At 35.4% G+C, this 27012-nt stretch overlaps 1 protein-coding gene across 2 annotated transcripts in view; it reads right to left on the bottom strand.

Annotated features, from left to right (window-relative positions):
* KCNK2 (potassium two pore domain channel subfamily K member 2) overlaps positions 1–27012 on the bottom strand; it is a 145848-nt gene that overhangs the window by 101536 nt on the left and 17300 nt on the right. For both annotated transcript variants that reach the window (XM_015116300.3, XM_015116290.3), the window contains exon 3: positions 6158–6275. In XM_015116300.3, coding sequence (XP_014971786.1) covers positions 6158–6275 — 118 coding nt within the window. The remainder of the gene's footprint in view (positions 1–6157; positions 6276–27012) is intronic.

The following is a 27012-nucleotide window of genomic DNA, read 5'->3' as shown; positions in this document are numbered from 1 at the left end:
TACAGTTGTCCATACATCATTTTTGCCAACTGCCTTTCCTGTAGTTTAACTGAAAAGCTTTAAAAACTCGTAAAAATTTAAAAACTTAAAAATTAAAAGCTAAGCCCTCTAAAGCATTATTCTGAGAGGACTATATCTCCATCTGTAAACTTTTTTAAGACCACATATCTGTTCACCTTTCACCCTCCTCACTGCCACCTAGTTCAATCAACATCTTTTCCCATATGGATTAATATATTAACATGTTTGTGAGGTGTTTCCTCCACCCAGTTCTCTGATTCTGTAACAACAACAATTCAATTCAATTCTACAGGAGTCCAGACCTACAGATTCAGTCCACAGGACAGCTTCCAGGTCAGACACCAGTAGCAAATGGCATGCTGTGCTGCCCACGTTTCTGCCTGGCCAACTGCAAATTCAGGGATTCCCAGGACCTCTCCTCAGATTGGTTAACTCCCTAGAAGGATTCACAGAACTCTGGAATGCATTCTCCTTACTAATGCTGGTCTATTATAAAGGATATAATTTAGGAACAGCCAAATGGAAGAGATGCATTCCGGTATGCATAGAAGTAGGGGGTACGGAGCTTCTATGTTCCACAGCTTCCCCCAGCATACTACCCTCCTACCACCAGTATTCCCCAACCCAGAAGCTCTCTGAAGTCCATTGTTTAGGGGATTTTATGGAGTTTTCATTAAGTAGGCCTGACTGATTAAATAATTGGCCATTGGTGATTAAACTCAACCTCTGGCCATTCTTCCCTCCCCAGAGTCCTGGGAGTGAGGCTGAAGGTTCCAATCTGCTAATCACATGGTTGGTTTCTCTGGCTATTAGCCCCCATCTTGAAGTTATCTAGCAGCCCACCAGTAGTCACCTCATTAGCATAAACTCAGGCATGGTTGAAAGGGGCTTGTTATGAATAACAGAAGACATTCCCATCACTCAGAAAAGCCCAAGGATTCTAGGAGCTCTGGGCCAAGAACCGGGGTCAAAGACCAAATATATTTTTGTATTATGCCACATTTTTCACCGGTCTTCTACTTCAGCTTCTACCTTCTGAATGGCAGCCAGCATCACATCATGCTTGTTTGTCTTTGGCTTAAATCTTTCAGTGGCTGCCTACCGAATTTAGAATGTTACCATGACCTATAGAGTCCTACATGATCTTGCTGCCTCTTATCTCGCTAACCTCACTTCTTTCCCCTTCTCTCCTTCCTGCAGTCCCCCAGGCACTGCCTCAACTGTATTCCTTGAACATGCCAAAATCTGTTCCACCCAAATCTTTGCCACTGTTGTGCCCTTTGCCTTCATTAATCTTTCCACTTTTCTTTACATAGCTGATTTATTTTCATCATTCAGGGTTCAGCTTAAATGTCACCTCCTCAGAGAGTTCTTGAATCAGCCTCTTTAGAACACCTCCCACTCCCTGCTCTGGCTCCATCATCTATTCTCTATCATGAGTTTCTTTTGCTACATTGATTGCAATCATTCATGGTCTTGTTTTTAATGTACTGATTGGTCATTGGTCTCTTCAATCCCAATTTTTCTAGTCTTGCTGAATTCAAGAAGAAACAAACAAACAAAAAATGGGGGCGAGGTGGAGAAAGGAACGACTAAAATGAAGCTTCCTAAAATAATACAACATATAAAATCTTGGCCACATTTTTACTCCTTTCTCACAAAAACAAAAAAATATCAACTAGCACTGTCTATGAGTTACAAGCCTGATGCCTAAATATTCATTTCACTTTCAATATTTTGACTCCTGTCTCTTCATTCTATTAGTCACCAAGGCCTGTTGATTCTTGTATCCAATTATTCCAACATTTTATGCTTACTCCTGTCCTTCCACACCAACTCCAATCATCCCAGTCAATACATCCCTCCTTCCCTGGATCACTGCAATGCCTCCTAACTGCTCTCTCAGAAAAACTGTCAGTATTCGCTAATCCTCTTCCTGACAAATGCTTCTTGTCACTTCTAAACTTTGACTTCACTTTTATTAAAAATCCAGGTTCTATCTTATTGCAGTAGATCCTCAAACATGGGATTATTTTCAATGCATTTTTTCCATCTAAAGCAGTCAATATTATTTCTCACTACTTCTTTAAACAAGTCTTCTTTAAACAATTTCTTTAAACAAGTCTACTCCAACACTTACCTTTCTATCCCCAAAATAAATCCAGCTCATTCCCCTTCTTGGATTTTTGCTTAGTCATGCCACAGACTGGGAGGCTTTTTCCCCTTCCTCAGTCTAAATCAAAACATCTTCGGCCAGGCGCCGTGGCTCACGCCTGTAATCCCAGCACTTTGGGAGACCAAGGCGGGTGGATCACGAGATCAGGAGATCGAGACCATCCTGGCTAACATGGTGAAACCCTGTCTCTACTAAAAACACAAAAAACTAGCCAGGCGAGGTGGCGGGCGCCTGTAGTCCCAGTTACTCAGGAGGCTGAGGCAGGAGAATGGAGAGTGAACTGGGGAGGCGGAGCTTGCAGTGAGCCCAGATCGCGCCACTGCACTCCAGTCTGGGAGACACAGCAAGACTCAAAAAAAAAAAGAAACATTTTCTTCAAGGCACAGTTCAAATCCAACTTCTCCACTTAAGACTCTCAGTTCCAGCCCATGTGTTCTTCGCTTTTTCTCAATTCTTATAGCACTGAAACTCCTGTTCTATGTTACATTTCATTATCCAAGACTTATTTTTGTTATTCTTCAGTCATTTCATATGTGTAAATGTTGTCTCCCAAATGAGACTGCAAGGAGGGACTATGTCCTTACTTCCTTTGTAATCCTGGCAGCAGGAGAAGTAGCACAGATCAGCAGGAGCTTCTTACCTTGACTTACAGATTAAAATGATTCTGACGATGACTCCCGTCAACTCCAAGCAGCCATTCTAGATAACTGGCACTAGCCAAACAGAGCACACTGTCTCTTACCCCTGGTCTTTTCCACATGAGCTCCCTATGCCTGCAAGGCTCCCTTTCCAACTTTCTTCACCTGGCAAATTCCTAATTCTATCCAGTCAACTGGGACAATGCCTACTAAGGAAAAGGAACCATCCCTCGCCTCTTTCTCACTCACCTACCCACCCAATATCTGTGTAAAGTGTTGCATCAATACATTCCCATTAAATGCTCTTAACTCACAACTCCTGGCACACTGTATTGTAAATGTGTATTTATCCACATTTCTCCCTGACTGATCTATGTACAACTTAAAACCGCGGGAATTTATTTTTTATCTTTATAGCAATAGAGCGATAGTGTTTTATTATTTGTTGAATTAACATATAGACAAACAGACTGGCAACGAAATATGTTGAAAGGGCTAATAACTTAGCCTCACAGGTATCAATATGGTGTTATGTAATTTCCAATAAGTCATAGTTCAGACCATATAGAATGCCTATTTGTTTTTAGTTTCAAAAATAATTATTATGCACCCAATATGTATCAGGCATTTGGAGATGCAGGCAAGACCCAAATGATTAAAAATCCCTAACTTCATAGAGCTTGCATTTTACTAGGAAAAATCAGCAAGGGACTATGGCTTTTGCTCTGACTGAGTTGGAAACCACAGAAGATTTCTGAGCAGAAGGTTGCTGCAACGCTGCTGGCATGCGATGATGCTACTTTGGACAAAAATGGTGGCAACTTGAATGCTGAGCAGTGGTTAAAGCATGAATCTAATATAAAGGCAAAGCCAACAGGACTGGTATATGGAATGGAAGTGGCATATGAGAGAAAAGGAATGGTCAAGAATGGATTTCAGTCTGTGCAACTATGGAAGAGGATTTGTGAAGAATTTGGAAGGGTATAACTTTGGAAAGGGTGTTTAGATATATGAACAGATATTCTAAAATTTGGTCTTAAATTTTAATATTTTATTTTGTATTACACCCCTTGGGCATATTTCCAAGGAATAGTGAGGATTATGTTTGCTTCTTAGAAAAATTGATGAAATTGAACAGAAAATCCTTGGACAACTGTGGCCAACTCAGCTCCGTGAAACACTGCCTGTACCAGGAACCCTCTAAAAGCCACTGCAATTTATTTTTCAAAACTCTCCCAACTTCTAATGTCATTTTAAAATGTCTTATGTAATGCAGCTATTACTAAAAGTCATAATTTCCATGATTGCTAAAAATCACTTCAAAGCTCACACAATTATTATCATTAGCAATTTTATTAATTATACTTTGAATTTTATGGAATAATGACTTTGATGTCAAGTGCACACTTAGAAAAGAGGACAAATTTTTTCTCTTGCCCTAGACCACCATAACCTAGTCCAAGATTAGAGGACATGGTGTTGACCACAAGAGTAAAAGACCATGCAGTAAAAAGTCCTCATATGGGTTACCCGGAATGATTTAATCCACTGAAGACTAAAGCCTGAGATAGAAGAGTAGAATATCTGGGCTGTCAGGCAGCTACCTAAAGAGCCTAAATGATCAGCTACTGTGCTTAATGGCTATAATTTGCAGTAAGGCTGGTAATAATGGTTTATATTTTTTCATGTGTTGAAGTGTATGTCTGCAAAACTTACTGTATTTGGGGATTCAAAAAATGAGACTGTTTATAAACATACAGGGCAACAGTAAGTCTGTATAATGACTGAGTCTCCTGCAAAATAATTTAGTGGTGGTCATGATGAGTTATAACTTAGACTTTTGAATTTTCATTGGCAGAAACAAACCATTCTCACTCAGTCTGTGAGCTTTTTTTCTTCTAGACTCTAAGTAGTTTACACAATAAATAGTTATTTCCATAGTAGAAATGGCCAAGATGTCTAAGCCCCAAACTTAACCTGTTATTATGGTTAGAAATCAAGGTTGCCATTCTTCCAGATTTTCACAGCCACACAACTTTTGACCTAGCTGATGGAAATGTAAGAGTAAACATAGTTTCTTGACCTCTCAAAAAAGGCAAAAAATCAGCATGCTAAAGTATGTATTTTGCTGGCATGCGATCCAGTGCAAAGAGGCACTACAGTGGATTCATATAACGATAGAACAGTACAAATACCTGTAGAAAAACTTTTAAGTGAGAGTTCATCCATAAATTTTCCGTGTTCTCCTATTTAGTACTTTGATATAATCTGCTGACATGAAAACGTTATACATGTCATAATTTATGAATGATATCACAAAAATAAGATTGAAACTTTCAGGATTTCAATTTATTCCAAAGGTATGTGGAAAGAAAGAACTCCTTTTTTAAAACATATTTTCTCACACCTGAAATTCCTTCATAACTATGATGAGTCCATTTCCTTCTCTTTCTTAAAAAATACACTTTAAACGCATCTCTTTCCATTAGCAAGCAGCTTTTCTCATTCTCACAGAATGACAAACATGGCTTTCACTATGAGATCTGTGTTTAGGTTTCCTGAATAGCTTTTGGGCACTGAATGACAAACTAGCAGAGAGGACATCTACATGTACCCATTCTGCTGCTTTAGAAGATACCAAGCATACGTGTGGGTAAGTTGAAAAAAGAGACCACGTTCATTATGCAACCCTTTCAACATTATAACAAACAACGCGATTTTAAAAAATCATCAGGGGCCTAAATTTTCATACTTTCATAATCCTCACATTTCAGTGTTAAATTTTTATGTATTTATGCTACTAGCAAAATATAATGTATAAAAAACAAGTCCTGAAGTAATCATCACAAATGACCATATTAACAGGCACAATCTGTTAAAATGTAGAGTTAAAATTTACAAATTCGAAAAGATTATATCATGTAAGAACTTCCATGAAAAGAATGTTAAAATTGTATTCAAATCATTTTCTGCTACACAAAAAGTATCAAAAATTCAGGAAAATTAAAAACTAATTGTCTAAAGAAATAATCATTTTAAGCTGTTTCTTGACATTACTACCATTAGTCAAATGACTGAACTGCACTGCTCCTGTTTCACATGTATTTTAAAGTCAACTCAGTATTCTAAAATAACAATGAATTCATTTCCATTATTCCTTTGTTTAAACCTTTAAACCCCCTTTGCACAATCAATTTACTATAATCTAGTTTTTCTATCTTAAGTAAAATGATTTTTGACCAACTCTGCAAAAAATTCAAACAAATGGATTTTATCTCACAAACTGTACCAAAACAAAAAACAAAAATAAGTTGTCTCCTACCTATGGTTGTAATAACAGTGCCAGCAAAGAAGAAGGAACTTCCCAAATCCCAGTGACTGATTTGATTGGAGGTGTTTCCTAAAGGTATAATCCCTGCATTTATTGCTGCCACTATTTGCTGCAAGTTTAAAAAGAAATTTATCAGTACACATGAATCACACAGAGGCATCAAACAGCATATTTTCCACCCCAGAAATGACTTATTTGACAAAGAAAATCAACTCTAAGATTTTGTTTTTCCATTTAAAATGTATACTATAGCTTAAAACTTTATACTGAAGAATTTAATACCACTTAAGTTATAAGAAACTGATATGTGATATCAAGTGAATTGATTGGCATGAAGGTTATAATATTGTACCAACATGCATTCATATTGTCATCCATTAACATATTTAATTACTTATCTGAATTAACAACTAAATATAACAATGTTCTCTAGTAAGCACCACAGCGTAAAAATAGCAGGTTGTAAACTATAGTTACAATAATACATAATAGCTTCATCAGAAAGAAAGTATTTCCCAAGTGCTGCTCATTTCAAATGTTAAATATATGATCCAAGTCTGGGTTGGCTATAACTGTACCAAGCCTATATCAAAAAGAGCTAAGGATGAAAAGGAAAGGCAACAGGACTTCACTTTCAGGCTTGAGGCAGTCCATGTAGATCTAGACTCAGAATTTCTACAGAGTTTAGTAAATTCTATGACAATGAGAATCACCAAAGCTCTGTAGATGACAATCTGTCAGTAATATTACATAAAGACCACTAAGATCTGTTGCTGAGAATGTTGAGTAGTACTAAAAGAAAGACAGAAAGATGACATTATAATCCCTTCTTCAATCATCACATGTTGGGAGGTGGGGGTTGGAGGAGGAGAAGCACAAAAGGTAAGACAATATGTTAGGTGAAAATGTATAGTAGAAGACAGACAGATTACAGGGGATGATGTTTCGGTTGGAAATATAGTTTTGGAGATCTTTACTACTTAATTTTCAAATTATAGAATTGGAAGAAACAACATTTGATAAGGAAATTAAAGGCCAAGAGAAGAAAAGTGGTTGGTTTAAGGTTACATAGTTTACTGGCAAATGGATAACAAGTACACTCTGAAAATGGGGTACGACTCAAGGAAGTCACTGGCGTATGGAAAAAAACAGGTAACCCACAGCTGAAATGTAATATAAAATCTCATTTCAGAACTGTTATGAAACATGTCTGTTGTCTTAATCTATGAATTAAAAAGTCAATAGGGGGAGGGGGGAGGGGGGAGGGATTGCATTGGGAGTTATACCTGATGTAAATGACGAGTTGATGGGTGCAGCACACCAACATGGCACAAGTATACATATGTAACAAACCTGCACGTTATGCACATGTACCCTACAACTTAAAGTATAATAATAATAAATAAATTTAAAAAAAAGTCAATAGTTCTGTGTAAAATTAATTAAATTGCATTGCTTTTATTTACTTTAGCAGTGATATATGATCTTTGTAAAAAAAAATAAGAAAATACAAAAAGGCATAAAGAGGATAATAAAAACTATCCATAATTGCAGAATCCAGAGATAACCACTTTTAATGTATTACATTATCTACCCCTGGTAGTTTTATATCCTCTTTTACATAGTTGTATTTTCTACTCTTAGTTAATACTATTCCACATGCAGGTTTTTTTGTCATTTCCATATTTATTTAATCATTGCTCAAGATATAGATACATATGTTGTCCTAAAATTTGAATTAATATAAAATTTGCTGTTGTGAACATATTTATGTATAAATGTTTTCCTATTTCTGAACATTTCCCTAGGAGAGATTGCTAGGAATAAATTGGCCACGTTAAAGATTATGAATGTTTTCGGTGGGGCACGGTGGCTCACGCCTGTAATCCCAGCACTTTGGGAGGCCAAGGCGGGTGGATCACGAGGTCAAGAGATCGAGACCATCCAGGCTAACACGGTGAAACCCCATCTCTACTAAAAATACAAAACAAATTAGCCGGGCTTGGTGGCGGGCACCTGTACTCCCAGCTACTCGGGAGGCTGAGGCAGGAGAATGGCGTGAACCCGGGAGGTGGAGCTTGCAGTGAGCCGAGTTCTCGGCGCTGCACTCCAGCCTAGGCGACAGAGCAAGACTCCGTCGTCAAAAAAAACAAAAACAAAAACAAAAACAAAACAAAAAAAAGATTGTGAATGTTTTAAAGCATTTGATGTATAGTAGCAAATAGCTATCTTAGAAGGTTGTTTCAATTTACAACTGCCCCCCCCAACAATTTACAAATGCTTAGCAATATTTTTAATATTAATGACATTTATCTTTAATGAAATGATAAAATATATTTCCACTTATATAACCCTTATCATGAATAATACTGAACATGAATTACTCCTTTATCTAATATTAAATGCACACAAATATATACCTATACACACATATGCACAACACACAGTGAAGTTTGAGCTAGTTAATTCTATTCATCTGACTCTGTGTTGTAACTATAATATCAGATAAGGTAGGTCTCCCTTCATTATCTTTCTTTTAAACGTTTTTGTAGTTATTGCTCTGTTATTCCTATATAAACTTTAGAATTTAAATCTTATAAAAATTTTTATTTTCATAGATTTGACATATTTCCACTGAAATTTGTTATTTAACATATTTCCACTGAAATTTTAATGGAAATATGCTAAATACTTCACATACATTAAATGTTTGAAAATAGATGAAATCTATAAATTAAAAAGTAAACACTATTATAATACTCAAACTTCATGCCAAGGAAGATGGTATGAATCCCTATTTATTGAGTCCCCTATACTATACTGATTATATATTCCACATAGATCCATAAGGTTATTCCCAAATATTTCACTTTTTCAACTTTGAATTATAATTGGTTATTGCTGTTGTATATATACATACATATTACCAATCCTCTGCACCAGCAATTCTCAAAGTTTTTATCTTAAAATAGTTTACAGTCTCAAAAATTAATGAAGATGTCAAAGATCTTCTGTTTGTGTCAGTTATAACTATTCATATTTCCTGTATTGGTTTGAATTTCTGGTTTTTAAAATGTTCATGTAAAAATATCAAGAAAGTCAACCTAAGTGATCTATTTCTACAATAAATAATTATGTCTTCTAAAACAAAATACATAGTGAGAAGAGATGCAGTTTTACAATTTTATAAATCTCTTTTAATATCTGGCTTAATAGAAAACAGATGTATTTTAATATGTTTCTGCTTTCAATCTGTTGGAATAGCACATCACATAGTCGCTGGCAGACTTCATTGTAAACTCAGAAAGTGAGACACATTATGATGTATTTTTTATATTGAAAAGACAAAAACATATTAGTACTATAGAGAAAATATCTTTGGCCAAGTGTGGTGGTTCCTGCCTTTAATCCCAGCACTTTGGGAGAATGAGGCAGGTGAATTACTTGAGCTCAGGAGTTGGAGACTAGCCTGGGCAATACAGTGAAATCCCATCTCTACAAGAAATACAAAAATTAGCTGGGCCTGGTGGCATAATCCCAGGTACTAGGGAGGCTGAGGTGAGAGATTAGTTTGAGCTTGGGAGGTCAAGGGGACAGTGAGTTGTGATCATGCCACGGCTCTCTAGCCTGGGTGACAGAGCAAAACCCTGTCTCAAAAAATAAATAAATAAAATAACTCAGATCTTAACAAACCTCTGAGGGGGCCTTGAGGACCACATTTTGAAAACAACTGTTCTATACTGAACTTGTTATTTTTATTTGTTTGTTTGATTTCGGTTTTCACCTGGAAAACCAAAGTAAGCAAACTTATCACTTAGAAATAATGGTATTTTGTCTCCACATCTTTCAATAGCTATGTATTATTGATTTTCATCTCTTATTGGACTGAACAGTCTTTCCAGATCTAAGTTAAATAAGAATAATGACAACAGATTCTTTATTTTTGTCACATAAAATCATCAACGGTTTAAGCGTTTAATCATTAAATATATTGGCCATTGGCAAGAAAATGGCATTTAATTAAATAAAATATGACAACAAGCAAATAAAAAAGACATAAAACTTTTAAAAACTAAAAAAGAATTTGGAAAATATTTTAAGATAGCAATAAACATATAGGAGATGGAACAGAGGTAATAAGTGAAGAAATATAAAATGGTTCAATTTTAGCATAAATCAAATAAAGTTATTGGTTCATATACTCTAATCTAGTGAATTCATAGGCTATGTAGCTTAAAAATATGTATCAAGGCTTCACAAATCTGAAAGAGTTGCTTGTGATAATCATGCTATTATCTAGTTACTCTGGAGGAAATGGCTTCACAGTTAATATACATGGAAATGCCACAGATTCACGTGCACAAAAACAATTAGGCACAGGAACAAGGGCATCTAGGCTTGTAACTCTCAGGAAGAACTAAACATTTCCAGTAAAAATCAGGGAAGGGGAATTTGGACAGATTATAATTGAATCAAAAGTATATTTTTAGATTTTACGTACATTTCTTCAACACATTCATTTATTCAAAAATATTCAGCAGTTGTAAATGGTACTAAGTGATGGGGAAGCAACAGAAAAGAAACATACATGGTGTTGTAGATGAGAAAAGATAAGGTAAGCCTTCAGACTCCGCCCCCATTAATTAAAATTATTTTATTGATATAGCAATTGATTTAATATAGTCTTCATAACCAGCACTATGATTTTAGCTTATTCTTTTTCTCATCAATAATGAATTACAACATCACCCAGACACTTGGATAAAGTCCACAAATTATTAAAATTCAAAAGAAGCAAATGCAGACCTATAATCAGAAACAGTAGTGTCTGGCAACATGTGGGTTGTAAATAATTATCACAAGAGCTGTAATTATTGAAACAGAGGTTTGAGATAGAGCTAAGGGTATGTCAAATCACTATGAGAATGAGTCTACCATGAGGTCTTTCTCTAGAATATTCTTGTAAGTCTATTTTGTATTTTTGTGTGCGGTGTCTTGGTCAACATCCACAGGAAATTGGATGTCCTTTCCCACTCACTGACGTAGAGCTAAGAATCTCTGAAATTTCAACATCAGTTCAGGTCATCAGAGTACTTTTCCAATGCCTTCATGAAAACTGTTTCTGGGTGTGCCACATTATGTGGCTAAAGTAACATAACCACTGAATAGATAATAAAATTTCACTTTTTCATTAAAAGCAACTTTTCTGTACAATCAAGTCATGTTGACAACTTATGAATAAATTGAATGGTTTAGGTTAAGATAAGCGAAGATGGAATCCTACGTATTTCATCCTAATATATGATTACCTGAAGTGCTGATTAATAAGAAAGGGCTTCCAAACTTAAAACCTGCCATAGAAACAGTAAAAGATAATCTTGATTGGATTCACATTTAATTTTGCTCCTCAGTTTATAGACAAGCATAGGATGTACACTAAGGAAAATTAGTTGAATACATGCTTCCACTTAAGAGTGTAGCATTAAACTTAAGAAATAGAGCTCTAGGAGGTTTATACTCATACACATGATAAAGATAATTAGGGAAAATCTTGGTTTCCATGACAATGGTGGCTTTAGAATCAAAGTTCACAGAGTTCTACTGTGAATTTGTGGATTCTTGAATTGTAAATGCTGATGTCTCAATGCCATCTGGCATTTTGGATCTTTATTCAGCTTTAACACCAAACAATGATAAGACACACTTATTTGTAAGTATATGGGACTAGTACAGACTTGGCATTCAAGGAAGTGACTGACAATCATGAAAATGTTTCTGTCAGTCCAATTCCAAGGAACAGCTTTTCGTGTGCTATAAAGTACTAGAATGGCCATGTTTTCATTAAAGAAAAAGATATAGGGAATTTAGCAATTTTGGAAAAGCCTGAAGAATGTATTGCTTTCAGAGTAGGCTATATTGTGGATCTTAAAATACAAATAGCACCAGAAGTTCTGATTCTACTTATTTTTCCTACACAGAGATGTTTATGTTCATCAAAACAACACAGAATGTTTTGAACAAATTCCTCCTCTGTTACACCATAATCAGGATTCCATTAAAATATGCTGTCACACCTATCATCCTGAAAGTAGAATCACAGTAATAATTTGAACACTTTTAAGTGATAAAAAAATTCTGAACTGCAGGTACAAGAGATTAACACCTAATTAGTTTATACCAATGATGTATGTATAACTGGTTCGATGCCAACTTATTTCAATTGGATATTTAAGATTGTTTCCACTTTTTCTCCTTTTTAAAAAAAACATAGTTTCCAATAAATTGTACAATGACAAAATCGGCTTATAATTATATGGACATATATACAGTTACACAGCTCCTCAAACAGTAACAAGTATTGTCTTGCCAAATTTCTAGTAGTTGCAATTATAGATCTTTATTTGTGACCCTTTCCTTGGGTGCTAAACCAGTTTCCACCCTGAGAAGAAACTAGTCTTTAGGGAAGGAATCCAATCACACATCCACAACACTGCATCTGACCATTTCAACCCATGTAAGCAAGATTATTTTTGAAAACTTGAAGAATGTGGGATGAGGAAAGTAAAATAATAAATGATGCTCTCATTGCCAAAAGACATTGTGGGAAGATAATGGTAGGTATCATTACAACTTACAGTTGCACCACAAAAATAATCATCACCCATCAATAATACACAGTCATGTGTGAGTATTGTTGCCAAAGTCTACAGGATCCTCATGCATCTCATTCTTAACCTCTGACTATGTGTCAACATTATGATTACCTTATTCCAGATGATGTGAACTGTTTTGAATGGTCCTGCTATTAAAACTAGAGAGTATCTCAACATGGCCCTTACTCTCACAGGCTCAGAATTTCACAGATAGCACTGGTGGAGCCTAGGCAACCTTGACTGGCATGTCTGAAACAATGAGGAACCACACTGGATTATCCATTTTCTAAGTAAGTTTAAAATATACTGGACATATATGTCTGGAATGTTATGTTATTTATGGACATGATTTATACAAGACACTCTTCCTCTAACATCAGTAACATGTCTTAATGATTGGGCTGCTTCTTGGGCCATTTCACATATCAAATTAGGTTCCACTAAGGGGCAGCAGGATACCAGACCCATCTTCTTTACCTCTTTGTCCTTTCATGATATTCTGGAAACTAAAGTATGTCACTGGATTCCTTGCGTGAAATAATATTCCTGTCAAGTGCCACTAGGACCCTTAATAATCACACAAGAGAGCAAACAACTTCTTGAAAACCGCACTACACTAGCATATTGCTCTTCAAGAATATTCCATGAGCAGTTCTCAGTTAATGCTAACACTAGGCTGAAGCATATAAAATTGCCAATATCTGAGCATTTGGTGCATGCAAAATGGCAATTAAATATGAGCATGCAAAAGAATAGTACTTGTGTTTTGATCAAAAGTGTGTAATAACTTACTAAATTTCACTGCAGTGTGATATTTATTAGTGCAGAATTAACGCTAATTTCCATGAACAGGAAGGACATTGTTACTAGCAAATTAATCGATTAGGCTCTCTTTACAGTTCTACAGCGAAGGATACATATTTATTAAAGGAAAACCCTTTATTACTTAGAATGTTATTCTGAGAAAACATAGACTGATTGTTGAATCCTTATTGGAAATTCAAGTTGTATTCCATTTTTGCACACATCTGAGAAATCCAGAGATACTATTTAGCATTTAAGATAATTAAAATTTATAGAAGTTAATTCATACATCCACGATTTGATATCAAATTTTGTGACTCACTACATGAAACTAGTTTTTCCGAAATTCTGTAGTAATATGGACATGGTACTTGTTTTATTTTTTTCTAGGAAAAATACAGGTATCTGCCTAAATATAAAATGCAGAAATCACAGAGTTATATTCCACAATTAAATGAAATGTTATAGAGTATTGACATATATTAGATTTTCAAAACCTAGCATCAATAATCTTTTTTCTTTTATAAAAATACATTTCTGATTTCATCTGGAGAAAAAAGATGGAGTAGTACTTTGCATATTTTATACAAAACATAGGGGTTAAATCATACTATATTTAGCGACTGATAAGCATACTTTCAAGGTTCCCCCCCAGTATATTTTGTAAGGAAGATTTTGTAAGAAACAATATGCCATAATGATTTTAATCCATTGTTTTTGTTGGAAAAATTATGAGTCAAAATATATTTATTTCACGAAGATTTTTTTTAAATAAAATTTAATTCTTATTACTGAAAAGGGATATTTTCCACAGAAAGCAGTTTTTGCACACCAGACTTTAAGGAAGCACATCTAAAAGTGAATGTCTTGCTTACCTTCTCATCTATTTCCTTCTATTTGGGGATTATGCAACTGAGTGTCAAAGCTATTTTTAAACAGACTAATGAAGTGTACAGCTTTTTTCTTGCTCTTTTGAAAGTGTAAATTTACTTTCTATTAGTAGAAACAAAAACTTAAAATTCAAAGCAGGGAACAACAGATTTGAGAGCGGATATCACTGAAGGGCCAGAAACCATGAAGCATACTGCTGGGTATTTGGGTTGTCTTTCCTGATCATATCCATTTAGGGAGATTTTTTTAATCATAAAAGTAATATACATATTATTGGACATTTGGAAAAATAATACTAAAGTAAAAAATCAGTCACCATTCCTAAAACAGTATTTTGCAACATGCATATATTCATGTTTTAATAGTTATAACAATAAATCTGCTGAAAACTCTTTTCATATAACATAAGCATATTCCAAGGCATTTTGTAGTCTTCAGAGCCATCATTTTTAAGGACTGCAATATCTCACCGAGTAGCTACATTTAACATAGTTTACATAACTATTCCTCTATTATTGAGTAAACCTGTCTAATGTCTAAGGGCAAGTAACCATTAGCTGACTTGTTACAGAGAAGATTTATGTATCAGGCAAGGGCTGAACTGGAAACACTGAAATTCTTTCTTCTTTGAGTCTCAATGAAATGAGCACAGTGCTGTATAGGGAAAAAAAATCATGATGAAGACCCTATGCAACTCTAAAGGAGCCAGACTACATATGTGAAGCAAGCACACCAAAGCGGCATTTCCCTGGCGTGCATTTTTCCATGAGTCTTCCTAGATTCCATATTATTGTATGGAATAATATTTTATGGGACTATTAATCTTTGTCTATCTTTCCGGCCACCTTATACCCCATCTCAGCATGAGTGGAAGAAAAAGATTAATAATAATAATAATAAAGGAAAGCATGAAAAGAAAAGGAGGTAGAAGAAGTCAGAAAGAAACCAAAAGGCAAGGAGAGAGGAAAAAGATCAAGGTTGTTTAGTTTAGTAAGGAAGACACAGTTCTAGGAGAGTAAGATATTTATTGAGGCAGTTCCTTTAAAAGAGGCGGTCTTTAAAATAGGATTTGAGTAGGCAGGAGACTGAGATCAGGGAGACAGTACCTGAGACAATATTTTTGTACCATGTTGCCCAAGGCATGCTACACTAACCCACATTTATTTACACACTATTTTCCTAAGGCCTGAATTTCTAAACTGATGAGAAGAAAAAGGCTAAAATGTGAAAAAGGATGTTTTTCTCTGTCAATTACACACATCCATAGGGTTCCTAAATTTGGAAAATCTGTTGTTTTTTTCCAATAGAATGTCACTAATCTCTGTTCATTTGATTTCCCAGGGCACTTAAGCCTATAGTTCCATAATGGATACAAGTTGAAACAAAAAGAAAGTGTTTTATACCTATATAAAGGTAATCACAGGGAAAATAGTTATGAAAATTATTCAAGTTTCCACAGAAAGGCAATATTTTTATGTAAGTTTTAAAAACAAAAGGATTTTTTCCTGTTCTTCCAGAATCATGGTGAGAATTGAAACTAGAAAATCATGGTAACTAAAATATCATAGTGAGGATTGAAAATCTCAAGCTTTGTACACACTACACACACACACACACACACACACACACCCCTGACAAAGTAACCAGTTAACACAATTTGTATTTGAATAAATCAAACTTCCTACAACCCAAATTAGTCATGAGTAAAGGCACTATACTAAGACATTCCAATAATATCCTGATAGACAGATCCTGTTTCAGGCCCCATAAAATGTGTATTTCTCACTTTGAGTGAGTTGACTCATTGCCATTAATAAGCCTACAAGAAATTTCTGTGCTTTTAGGCTCCAGGTAAAACTTCTTAATATACTGCAGAGGAAGTTTATTAATGACTTGCTAACATTATGCAGAGAAAAGGAAGTCTTGCAAAATTGTTTAATATGTTTGTATTTCTTGGCTCAATGTCACAAAATCAAGACAGCAAAAATAATATATAACTTCCCAAAACATAGTGATTCATACTCATTCTGTCTTAGCTTCTTAGCTTTTTCCAAGGTTCCCCCGCCTTTCTCAATTACACACCCATACACTCACCAGTTATGGCAAACACTGAATTGGTTGAAATCCATTTTGAGAAACAAGAACCTGATAGAATTTCTTGCCCTTTTTGAGCCAACTGGAATAATGGAGCTACCCTTTGACATCTGTCCAGTAGTTATTACACAAAAATGCAATTAAACCCTTCCCTTAGGCACTTCTTTGGCTGGCATGAGTGTGTCACACGACAACCATCAGCGCTGAAAACGAACTTGGCACCTTTCCTCGTGTTTTCTACATTAGTCACACACGTATGCTGTATTGTTCATCTTCGTTCACACTAGGATACTAATCTCAACAATGCTTCAGAGCACAGCACCCTATGAAAGGGAAGATGCTTCAAAATCCTCATAAGCATGAGGCTGGTAAGTCTTCTCTCCACTTCATCTGTCTCCTAACTCCCACAGTCCAAGATATGTTTATGTTGGTGAAACACACAGAAAACTTTTAAACCAAGCAGGGAAAGAGAAGAGTAAAAAGTCACAAAAAAGCGACATGCAGTCTCTCGAGGATTCAGAAGAGGCATGGAGGGGAAAGGTTATGGGCATTAGGAGATGACTAAATACACTTGAACCTCACTCACACTTTCATTTTTAATCACTTGCTGTATATCTGTTGGGGCTGTACATCTGTTGGAATTACATGCCTGTAGTCCCAGCATTTTGGGAGGCCAAATTGGGCAGATCACTTGAGGTCAGGAGTTCAAGACCAGCCTGGTCAACATGGGAAAACCCCATCTTTACTAAAAATACAAAAATCATCTGGGCGTGGTGGTGCACACCTGTAATTCCAGCTAATAAGAAGGCTGAGGCATAAGAATCGCTTGAACCTGGGAGGAGGAGGTTGCAGTGAGCTGAGATCGTGCCATTGCACTCCGGCCTGGCAACAGAACAAAACTTTATCTCAAAAAATAAAAATAAATAATATCTGTTGGGTGTCTTCTAGACAGCTACTTCTCTTTAAGTTAACTAGTTGAAACAGCAGTGCAAGAGCTGAGGGGCTTCACCAGAACCTTGTGAGCATTATGCATATAGTGTTACTTAAGAGGGATCAGATACATACTTATCTTTCATAAAAGCTGAGGCAGAAAGAGGCTAAGTGGGTCACTTGGTCAAAATAAGTAAAATATGCCAAAAGAATAATAAAATTACTTGGCAAGCCAGGTTCAGGTCTTGGGGTTGTATTAATAGTTCAGCTGTATTACAGCTTTGGTTGCCTAGCCTTAGCTATCATTCACAATATTATTTCTGTGTGGAAACACTGAAAGCTCTAAGCAAAAACAAAAATAAATAAATTTATAAATAAATTTTTTAAAGAACGAACTCATAAATGTGAATGTTGGTGAACACTTTATTTTATCCACATGGGTATGATGCATTCTAAATAGTCATCAGGCCTTGCCTTATATGTTTATGTCGCATACGGCCTATGTGTCCAGTATAATGCTAACTACTCAAGAATCATTTGTAGTATATTCTCTGCTTACTGATTTTTTAGTAGACATGAAATCACTATCATGACCTGACAGAATATAGTCAGCTATTAAGTGACACGTGACTATATGTATTCTATAAGTTTGTGATAGTGAGAAATGTGATAATGAGAAAGGTGTTATTAGGCAATTTCATCATTTTGTGAACACCATAGAGAGTACTTCCACTAACCTAGATGCGATAGCCTACTGCACACCTAGGCTATATGGTGTAGCCTGTTGTTCCTAAGCTATAAACCTGTACAGCATGTTTCTGTACTGAATACTTCAGGCAACTGTAAGACAATGGTAAGTGTTTGTGTATCTAAGCGTATGGAAACATATGATAGATACAGTAAAAATAGGGTATAAAAGTAAAAAACGGTACACTTATATGACTGGAGTTTGCGGGACGGAAAGTTGTTCTGGGTGAGCCAGTAAGTGAGTGGTGAGTGAATGTGAAGGCCTAGGACATCATTGTACATTTAGGGTACACTGAATTTATTTTAAAAATAAAACTAACTTTCTTCAGTAATAAATTGGCCTTAGCTGATTGTAAATTTTTCACTTTATAAACTTTCTAATTTTTTGACTCTTGTACTAGCACTTAGCTTAAAACAAAAACACATTGTACAGCTGTATAAAAATATTTTTTCTTTATATCTTTATTCCATAATCTTTTTTTAACTATTTAATTTTTTAAAAATTTTAAGCACTTTTAAACAAAACTAAGACACAAACAAATTAGCCTAGGCCTGCACAAGGTCAGGATTGTCAATACTACCGTCTTCCACCTCTACATCATGTCTCACTGGGTTTATCCCGGGGAACGGAAAGAGAAGACTGAAACATATGTCCAACAAGCAGACTTTCCAAAAGGCTTCTTGAGGGACTGGTGCCTGTCTTGTCCAACTAACAGCATTAACAGGACCTAATATGCTCTAGAAGTCTGGGAGCCACTGAGAACAAAGACGAGCTGAGCAGCATGTGGTAGCTCCAGAGAGAGCAAGAGATTACAAGCCCCTGAAAAAGAAAAGAGTAAATCCCTGTACGTGGTAACTTACATGCACAAGTCCAGAGAATGCACAACTACAAAAAAGATTTGAGGCCCACAGAATCTCTAGGCAGGCTGATTAGGGCTGATTGGTGATTAGGTATTTCCCCACAAGAATCCAGTCCTAAGAGATTTACAGTGGTGACTCTTTATTTCACATGCATAGGTCCCATCACAAAAGTTACAAGGCACATAAAGAAACAGGGAAACATGGCCCAATTAAAGAACAAACTAAATCTCCACATACTGATCCTTAAGTAACAGAGGCATATGAATTATTTCATAAAGATTCAAAGTAACCATCATAAAGATGTTCAACAAGCTCAGAAAAATAACGTATGAACAAAATAAGAATGTCAACAAGAGACACAAAATATAGACAAGAACCCAACAGAAATTTTGGAGCTGAAGAATACAGTAATTTAGTGGGAAAATTTACTAGAGTGGTTCAACAACCAACTTGATCAAGCACAAGAAAAAAAAGAAACAGTGAACTTCAACAAACATCATTTGATAGTATCCAGTTAAAAGAGCAAAAGGAAAAAATAATTTAAAAGAGTAAAGAAAGCCTAGTGACAGAGGATACACCATCAAATGAATGAATATATGCAAAAAATAATAGTCACATATAACAGCCCAAAGTTAACATTATACTCAATGGTGAAAAACTGAAGCTTTTCCTTTAAGATCAGGAACAAGACAAGGAAGCCCACTCTCACCATTCATATTCAAATAGTACTGGAAATCCTAGGTAGAGCAACTTGGCAAGAAAAAGAAATAAAACACATCCAAATCAGAAAAGAAGACACGAAATTACCTCTGCTCTCAGATTACATGAAAAGACATGCAGAAAATGTAAGTGCATATTACTAAGTGAAGGAAGCCAATCTTACCAAGCTACATGCTATATAATTCCAACTGTGTGACATTCTGAAAAAGCAAAATTATGGGGACAGGAACAAGACTGTGGTTGTCAGGATTTAAGGGGTAACGCAGAGCACAGAGTATTTTTAAGGCGGTGAAACTACTCTTTAGGCTATTGTAATAATGGATGCATGACATTCTATGTTTGTCCAAACCCATAGACTCTACAACACCAAGACTGAGCCTTAACGTAAGCAATTAGGTGATAATGATGACAATGATGTGATAGTGATGTGTCAATGTAAGTTCATGAATTGTAACAATTGTGTAACTCTGATGAAGGATGTTGATAATGGAGAAAGCCATGCATGTGTGGGGGCAGGGAGTATATGGGAAATCACTGCACTTTCTGTTCAATTTTGCCATGAACCTAAAAGTGCTCTAAAAAATAGTATATTAAATTTTAAAAAAAAGTTTGGGATTAGAAAATGTTAAAAAATCTAAAAACAAAAATAAATATTAAACCATATGACACTGTCATAAAGACAGGCATATGGACCAATGGAACAGAATCAAGAATCCAGAAATAAACCTGTGCATATATATAATCAAATGATCTTCAGCAAGGGTGTCAAGATTACATAATGAGGAAAGGGCAGTCTTTTCAATAAATAGTTTTGAGAAAATTGGATATACACATCAAAAAGAGGGAAATTGGACCCTTAACTTACACAATACACAAAAATCAACTCAAGATGGGTTAAAGACTTAAACATAAGCTCTAAAACTATAAAACTACTAGAAGAAAACATAGTGAAAGCTCTTCAAGACATTGTTCTAGGCAGAGACCTTATGGCTAAGACCTCAAAAGCACAGGCAACAAAAACAAAAATAGACAAATGGGACTATGTTAAACAAAAAAGCTTCTGCACAGCAAAAGAAATCATCAACAAAATGAAGAAGCAACCTGTTGAATGAAAGAAAACATTTACAAACTATTCATCCAACAAGGGACTCATATCCAGAAGGTGCAAGAAACTCAACCCGACAAACACTAAATAATCTCATTATAAAATAGGCAAAAGACCTAAATAGACATTTCTCAAACGAAGACATACAAATGGCCAACAAGTATACAAAAAAATGCTCAACATCACTACTCATCAGAGAAATGAAAATTAAAACCACAATGAGATATCATCTTACAGAGTTAGAATGGCTATTATTAAGAAGATTAAAAAATAATAGATGTTGGCAAGAATATAGCAAAAAGGGAACTCCTATACACTGCTAGTGGAAATGTAACTCAGTACAGCCACTGTAGAAAGCAGGATAGAGATTCTCAAAAAGCTAAATAGAACTACCATACAATCCAGTCCAGTACTGGGTATTTACTCAAAAGAAAAGAAGTCAATAGATCAAAGGGACATATTGTACTGTACTCCCATGTATATTGCAGCACAATTTTAAATAGCAAAAATATGGAATCAACCTAAGTACCCAACAATAGATGAATGAATAAAGAAGAGGTGTGACACACACACACAGACACACACACACACACACGGATACTATTCAACCATGAAAAAGAATTAAATCATGTCATTTGTAGCAACATGGATAGAACTGGAGATTATTACATTCATTAAAATAAACCAGGTACAGAAATACAAATCTCACATGCTCTCACTCTTACATGAGAGCTAAAAAAAGTCAATCCCATGGAGGTAGAGAGTGGAAAGAAAAACACTAGAGACTAGGAAGGGTGTGCAGGTGGGAGAGGGTTGGGAACTACTACAGCAGGGAAAAAGGAAGGGAGGAGAACAAGGGATAAAAAACTATTTGGTACTATGCTCAGTATCTGGGAGATGGGATCAGTAACACCCCAAGCCACAGCATCACACAATATACCCTTGTAACAAATCTGTACATGTACTCCCTGAATCTAAAATAGAAATTGAAATAAATAAATAAATAATAATTAAAAATAAAAGAATTGAAAACTGGACCTTCAAGAAACATGTGCATTTCCATGTTTATTGCAGCATTATTTACACTAGCCAAGAGATGGAAATGTCCATCGATGGATGAATGAAGAAAGAAAATGGGGTATAGACATACAATGGAATATGATCCATCCCTAAATAGGAAGGAAACCCTGTTATATGCTACAACATGGATGAAGCTTGATAATACTATGCTAAGTAAACCAGTCACATAAGGACAAATACTGTATATTTCCACTTATATGAGGTATCTCTAAAATGGCCAAACTCATAGAAGCAGAAAACATAGTGCTGGTTGTTAGCGGGTGGAGGAAGGGGAAAAAGGGAGACTTGCTGTTCAGTAGGTATAGGGTTTCAGTCATGCAAGAGGAAAAGTTCTACAGAGATCTGCTGTGCAGATAGTCAACGATACTGACGTGCACACAGTCAATGATACTGTATTATACATTTGTAAATTTCTTAACTGGGTAGAGCTCTTGTTATATGTTTTTTCCCACAACTAAAAAAGTATTAAGTGCCTGATATAAGAGAATAGTTTAAAAAGATGGTACATCCATAAAAAGGCATACTACAAAGCCTCTAAAAAGGGTTCTACAAATCTATATTTAGAGATATGGATAGATGTTCATGATATATTACAAAATGAGATAATCAGGTTATGAAAGAATATGTATAATAAAACACAATTTGTCTAGAAAAAAAAAACCCCATAGACCCTTACAATGCTAGGCACTTTTAGGAACTCAATAAATATTTGTTTATGTCAGAAAATTTTCATTTGTTTATCATACAAAATAATTTTTAAAATTCCAAGTTGTCTCATTTCTCTTTACTAACATGTTTTGTATTTATGATCCATTAATTTGTGAAGTCCTTTCCAAAAATCCATTTATAACCTCACTTGGGCATTTTGGTGATGAGATACTTCATAAAGACACCACCTGCTTTTATTTTACCCAAGATTCAGGAGGATTTTTCCCTAGTCCTAAAATTCTGAGACGTTTCACTAATCATTCAGCAATGCACAGGAGGCAGCAAGCAGGCACTAGCAAGAGAACAGATGATCAATGCAAAACAGTGAGTCACACCTGCAGGGAGTTTGGGGCAAACTGCTGCTCTGTAGGGCAAAGAAGAAGATATATGGATTACCGACTCAAAGAAATGAAAAGTGCTAGAATACCTAGCTCTGATCCTAGAATAATGATGGTATTTATAAGAGAAAGAAAAAGTAAAAAGGGAACATTAGGAGGAGGAGAGTTTGAAAAACCAGAAGTCATGGATCCAGTGTTTGTTCTATTGCTAACTAGTAGTATGCTCTTAGGAAAATGACCAAATTGTTTATTTTCTTAGCTCTAAAATGACAGAGTTTGAATAGGCAATATCTGTGGTAGATCCCAAGTTCCAAATTCCAAGAGTTTATGCCTTTGTTACATGCAATTAATTCAAAATATATTTTGATACAATTTTGCTGATTCTTTCTTATAATTGCTTGTCTTTCAGATGTAGTCGCCATTTATGCTGGTTCTTTGCATTTCCTTTTAGACTCAAAAACACTCATCCCAGTTTGGCCTATATATAAGATTAGCTTATTTTTTTCCTCTGCTTCAATAGAAAGGAATCTCAGTATGTTCCTATTAAGAAGGCTTATCTGAAGCAATTTAATCCTGCATCAGGGAAAACGATAGGGAATAAAACAGACACACAGACACACAAGCTGTCTATGGATCAGGAAATAATATGATTGTGAGGTTTTGAATAATGGAGAATAAAGCAGGAGTTATTGTCCTGTCAAAAAATACTTATTTGCATAATAGCACAGTACAGCTGTCCAAGAAAAATGTGCCTCAGGAATGATATCATTATTATAAAATAACATCATTTACCATTTTAATTAAGCCAAATTATTTAAAATTACCCTCATGAAATAGATTTTTAGGCCTGCTTAAATCAAGAGCCAAATGTCATTGTCTGATAAAACATCTCCCAGAAATTAAAACTGACGTGAAGCTTTGGAACTCGTTCACCAGAGAGAAAATAGGAAGCCTATATTTATTAAGAATAAAATAATTACACAGTCATTTCTGGTAGGATGTAAGCTGTAACATGCCCAGTACTATCAATCTTGTGGAAGATTTTTAATAAAAAATAAATTTCAGAGGTGAACTAGACATCTTTTATCTCAAAACAGATGTTCGAATTTGTTGTGAGAAAACAGAAATAAAGAGCTCTGCCACACAGAGCCCATGCATAAGAATCAGCTAGTATCATCTATGCTCATAAAAATTTATTTTGTTCTTGAGGAATCTCAGACACATTAAATTCAATACCTAGTACCTTCAGAATCCTTAACCAGCCATCTCCTTTCTCCCTATATCGTCCCAGAAGTACACACATTACCTGTCTCATCACCCTAAGCACCTCTTTCTGAAAAGTTCTCTTCTCTCCTACTATCCCAAACTCTGTGTGTTCCCTCTTGGTCCTCATTCTTGAAAATTCTTCATCAAACCAACTTTCATAAACATTTCTCCAATTAATCTTTCTAAATGTATTTGATCTAATCCCTCTAACAGGCCACTGCACGACTGTCACATGTTTCTTACATGGGAATATGTTCTGAAAAATGCATCCTTAAGCAATTTCATCCTCGTGTGACCTTCATAGAGTGTACTTCCACAAACCTAGATGGCACAGCCTACTACACACCCAGGCTATATGGTAGAGCCTTCTGCTCCTAGGCTACAAAACTGTACAGCATGTTACTGTACTGAATACTGTAGGCAATTGTAACACATGGTAAGTACTGGTGTGTCTAAACATAGAAAAGATTTTTTTAAAAATAGTGCACCTGCTATACAGCATCTACCATGAATGGAGTTTGCAGGACTGGAAGTTGTTCTGGGAGAATAAGTGAGTGAGGGTGAGTGAATGTGAAGGCCTAGGACATTACTATACACTACTGTAGACTTCATAAACACTATACACCTAGGCTACTAAATCCATTAAAAATACTTTTCTTTCTTCAATAAGAAACTAACTTTAGCTTATTGTAACCTTTTTATTTTTCAAGCTTCTAAATTTTTTTAACATTTTGACTCTTTTGTAATAACACTTAGGTTAAAACAAACACATTGTAGAGCCATACAAAAATATTTTCTTTCCTTATATCCTTATTCTATCAGTTTTTTTATTCCTATTTTTTACTTTTTAAATCAAATAGTTTTAATGAAAACCAAGACACAAACACGCATATTAGCCTAGGCCTACACAGGGTTAGGATCATCCATATCACTGTCTTCCACCTCCCCATCTTGTCCCACTGGAAGTTTTTCAGGAATAATAGCATGCATGATGCTGTCATCTCCTATGATAACAGCCTTCTTCTGTAGTACCTCCTGAAAGATCTGTCTGAGACACTTCTACAGTTAACTTTTTTATATATTAATATAAGGGATCACAATTACCCTCATTTAATCATTACATATTATATACAGGCATCAAAATATCACATGTACACCCAAAATATGCACAACTATTACATATCAATTTAAAAACTCAAAAAATATTTAAAAAAATAAATAAAATAAAATAATGGAAGCAGTATAGTATAGTGAATACATAAACCAGTAACATAGTTGTTTATTGTCATTATCTAACATTAGGTAGTACATAATTGTATGTGCAATACTTTAATATGACTAGCAGTACAGTTTGTTTACACCAGCATCACCACAAACACTTGAGTAATGCATTGAGGTATGACATTTTGATGGCTACGTTGTAGGCAATAGGAACTCTTAGCTCCATTATAATCGTATTGGACCACCATCATGCATGCAGTCCATCATTGACCAAGAAGTCATAATGTGGCATGAGACTGTATTTGCCTAGCACAATGATGATGCAATTATCTATTTATTTTGAAATTTTCTATTTGTTCACTTCCCATTGCACCTAAAGCCCAGACCTCTTGTCCTACCACGTCTACCTCCCTCGCTTCATCCCCTACAGCTGTCCTGATCCACCAGTGATGGCCCGATCACATCAGACCTTTTATGGGTCTTAGAACACATTAAGTGTGTTCTAGCCTTTGCATGTGCTGCCTTTTCCTTGAACACTTCCCACCTACCCCCAAAAACCTTTATTTGACTGACTTTCCTTTATCCAAACCTTGGCTAAATGTCACGTCCTCAGAGAAAACTTTTCTCATCAGGGCCCATCTAAAGAAACCCACCTCCCATCTCTATCTCATTAGGCATTGTTTAGTCTTCAGAAGATTAGCACCTTCTGAAATTGTCTTGTTCAAGTAGGTATTTGTTATTTAGTCACCTCTCACTAGCATAGCAGCTCCCTGAGAACAAAACTCTCAGTTTAGTTAAATGTTGATTATATCCCATGCATAGAACGATGCCTTTCAAAAAACAGAAACATAAAATGGATAAATGAACGAACATGAATTTTAACTATTTCTTGCTTTATATGTGTAGATGATCACACCAACTATCTTAACTCAGGCCTCTATAACAGCTAATATGCTATCCGAGTAAAATAGATAAATGTAAAAATGTTTCTAAGTAGGAATTCAGAAAGAGAATTCAAAATAATCAGTATGTGTCCAAGTGTCCAAACAAATTCAGATTCACAAATCTATACCGCAAATCAATTATCCTTTTCTTTTATATGAATCATAAATTATTTTGCCCAATAATTACAGGTAACTTTGTCTTACAAAATTTTACTTAGTAACAACTGGGAATAATTGTCTCCCATGTTTTTGTTACGCATTTGATAGTTTGTTGATGGTTTGCGACAAATGAAAAACAGCAGAAGCCTGCCTCACTTTCTGAGAAGCAGGATTAAATTGGGTGTTCTGAGAAACCATTTCCTAGTACAATAGGAAACATCAGAACTGCAACCAGCAATGTTTAAATTTCTTTATGGACTGTGATGCCATTAACATTGCAAATTGTTTTTAACTAAAAGAGGCAGAGTCACCAAATTAAGCTTTA

Source organism: Macaca mulatta, chromosome 1, assembly GCF_049350105.2.
Source record: "Macaca mulatta isolate MMU2019108-1 chromosome 1, T2T-MMU8v2.0, whole genome shotgun sequence".
NCBI classification, from domain to species: domain Eukaryota; kingdom Metazoa; phylum Chordata; class Mammalia; order Primates; family Cercopithecidae; genus Macaca; species Macaca mulatta.
Note: the sequence above shows the minus strand (reverse complement) of the source record. Positions and strands in the feature narration are given on the sequence as shown.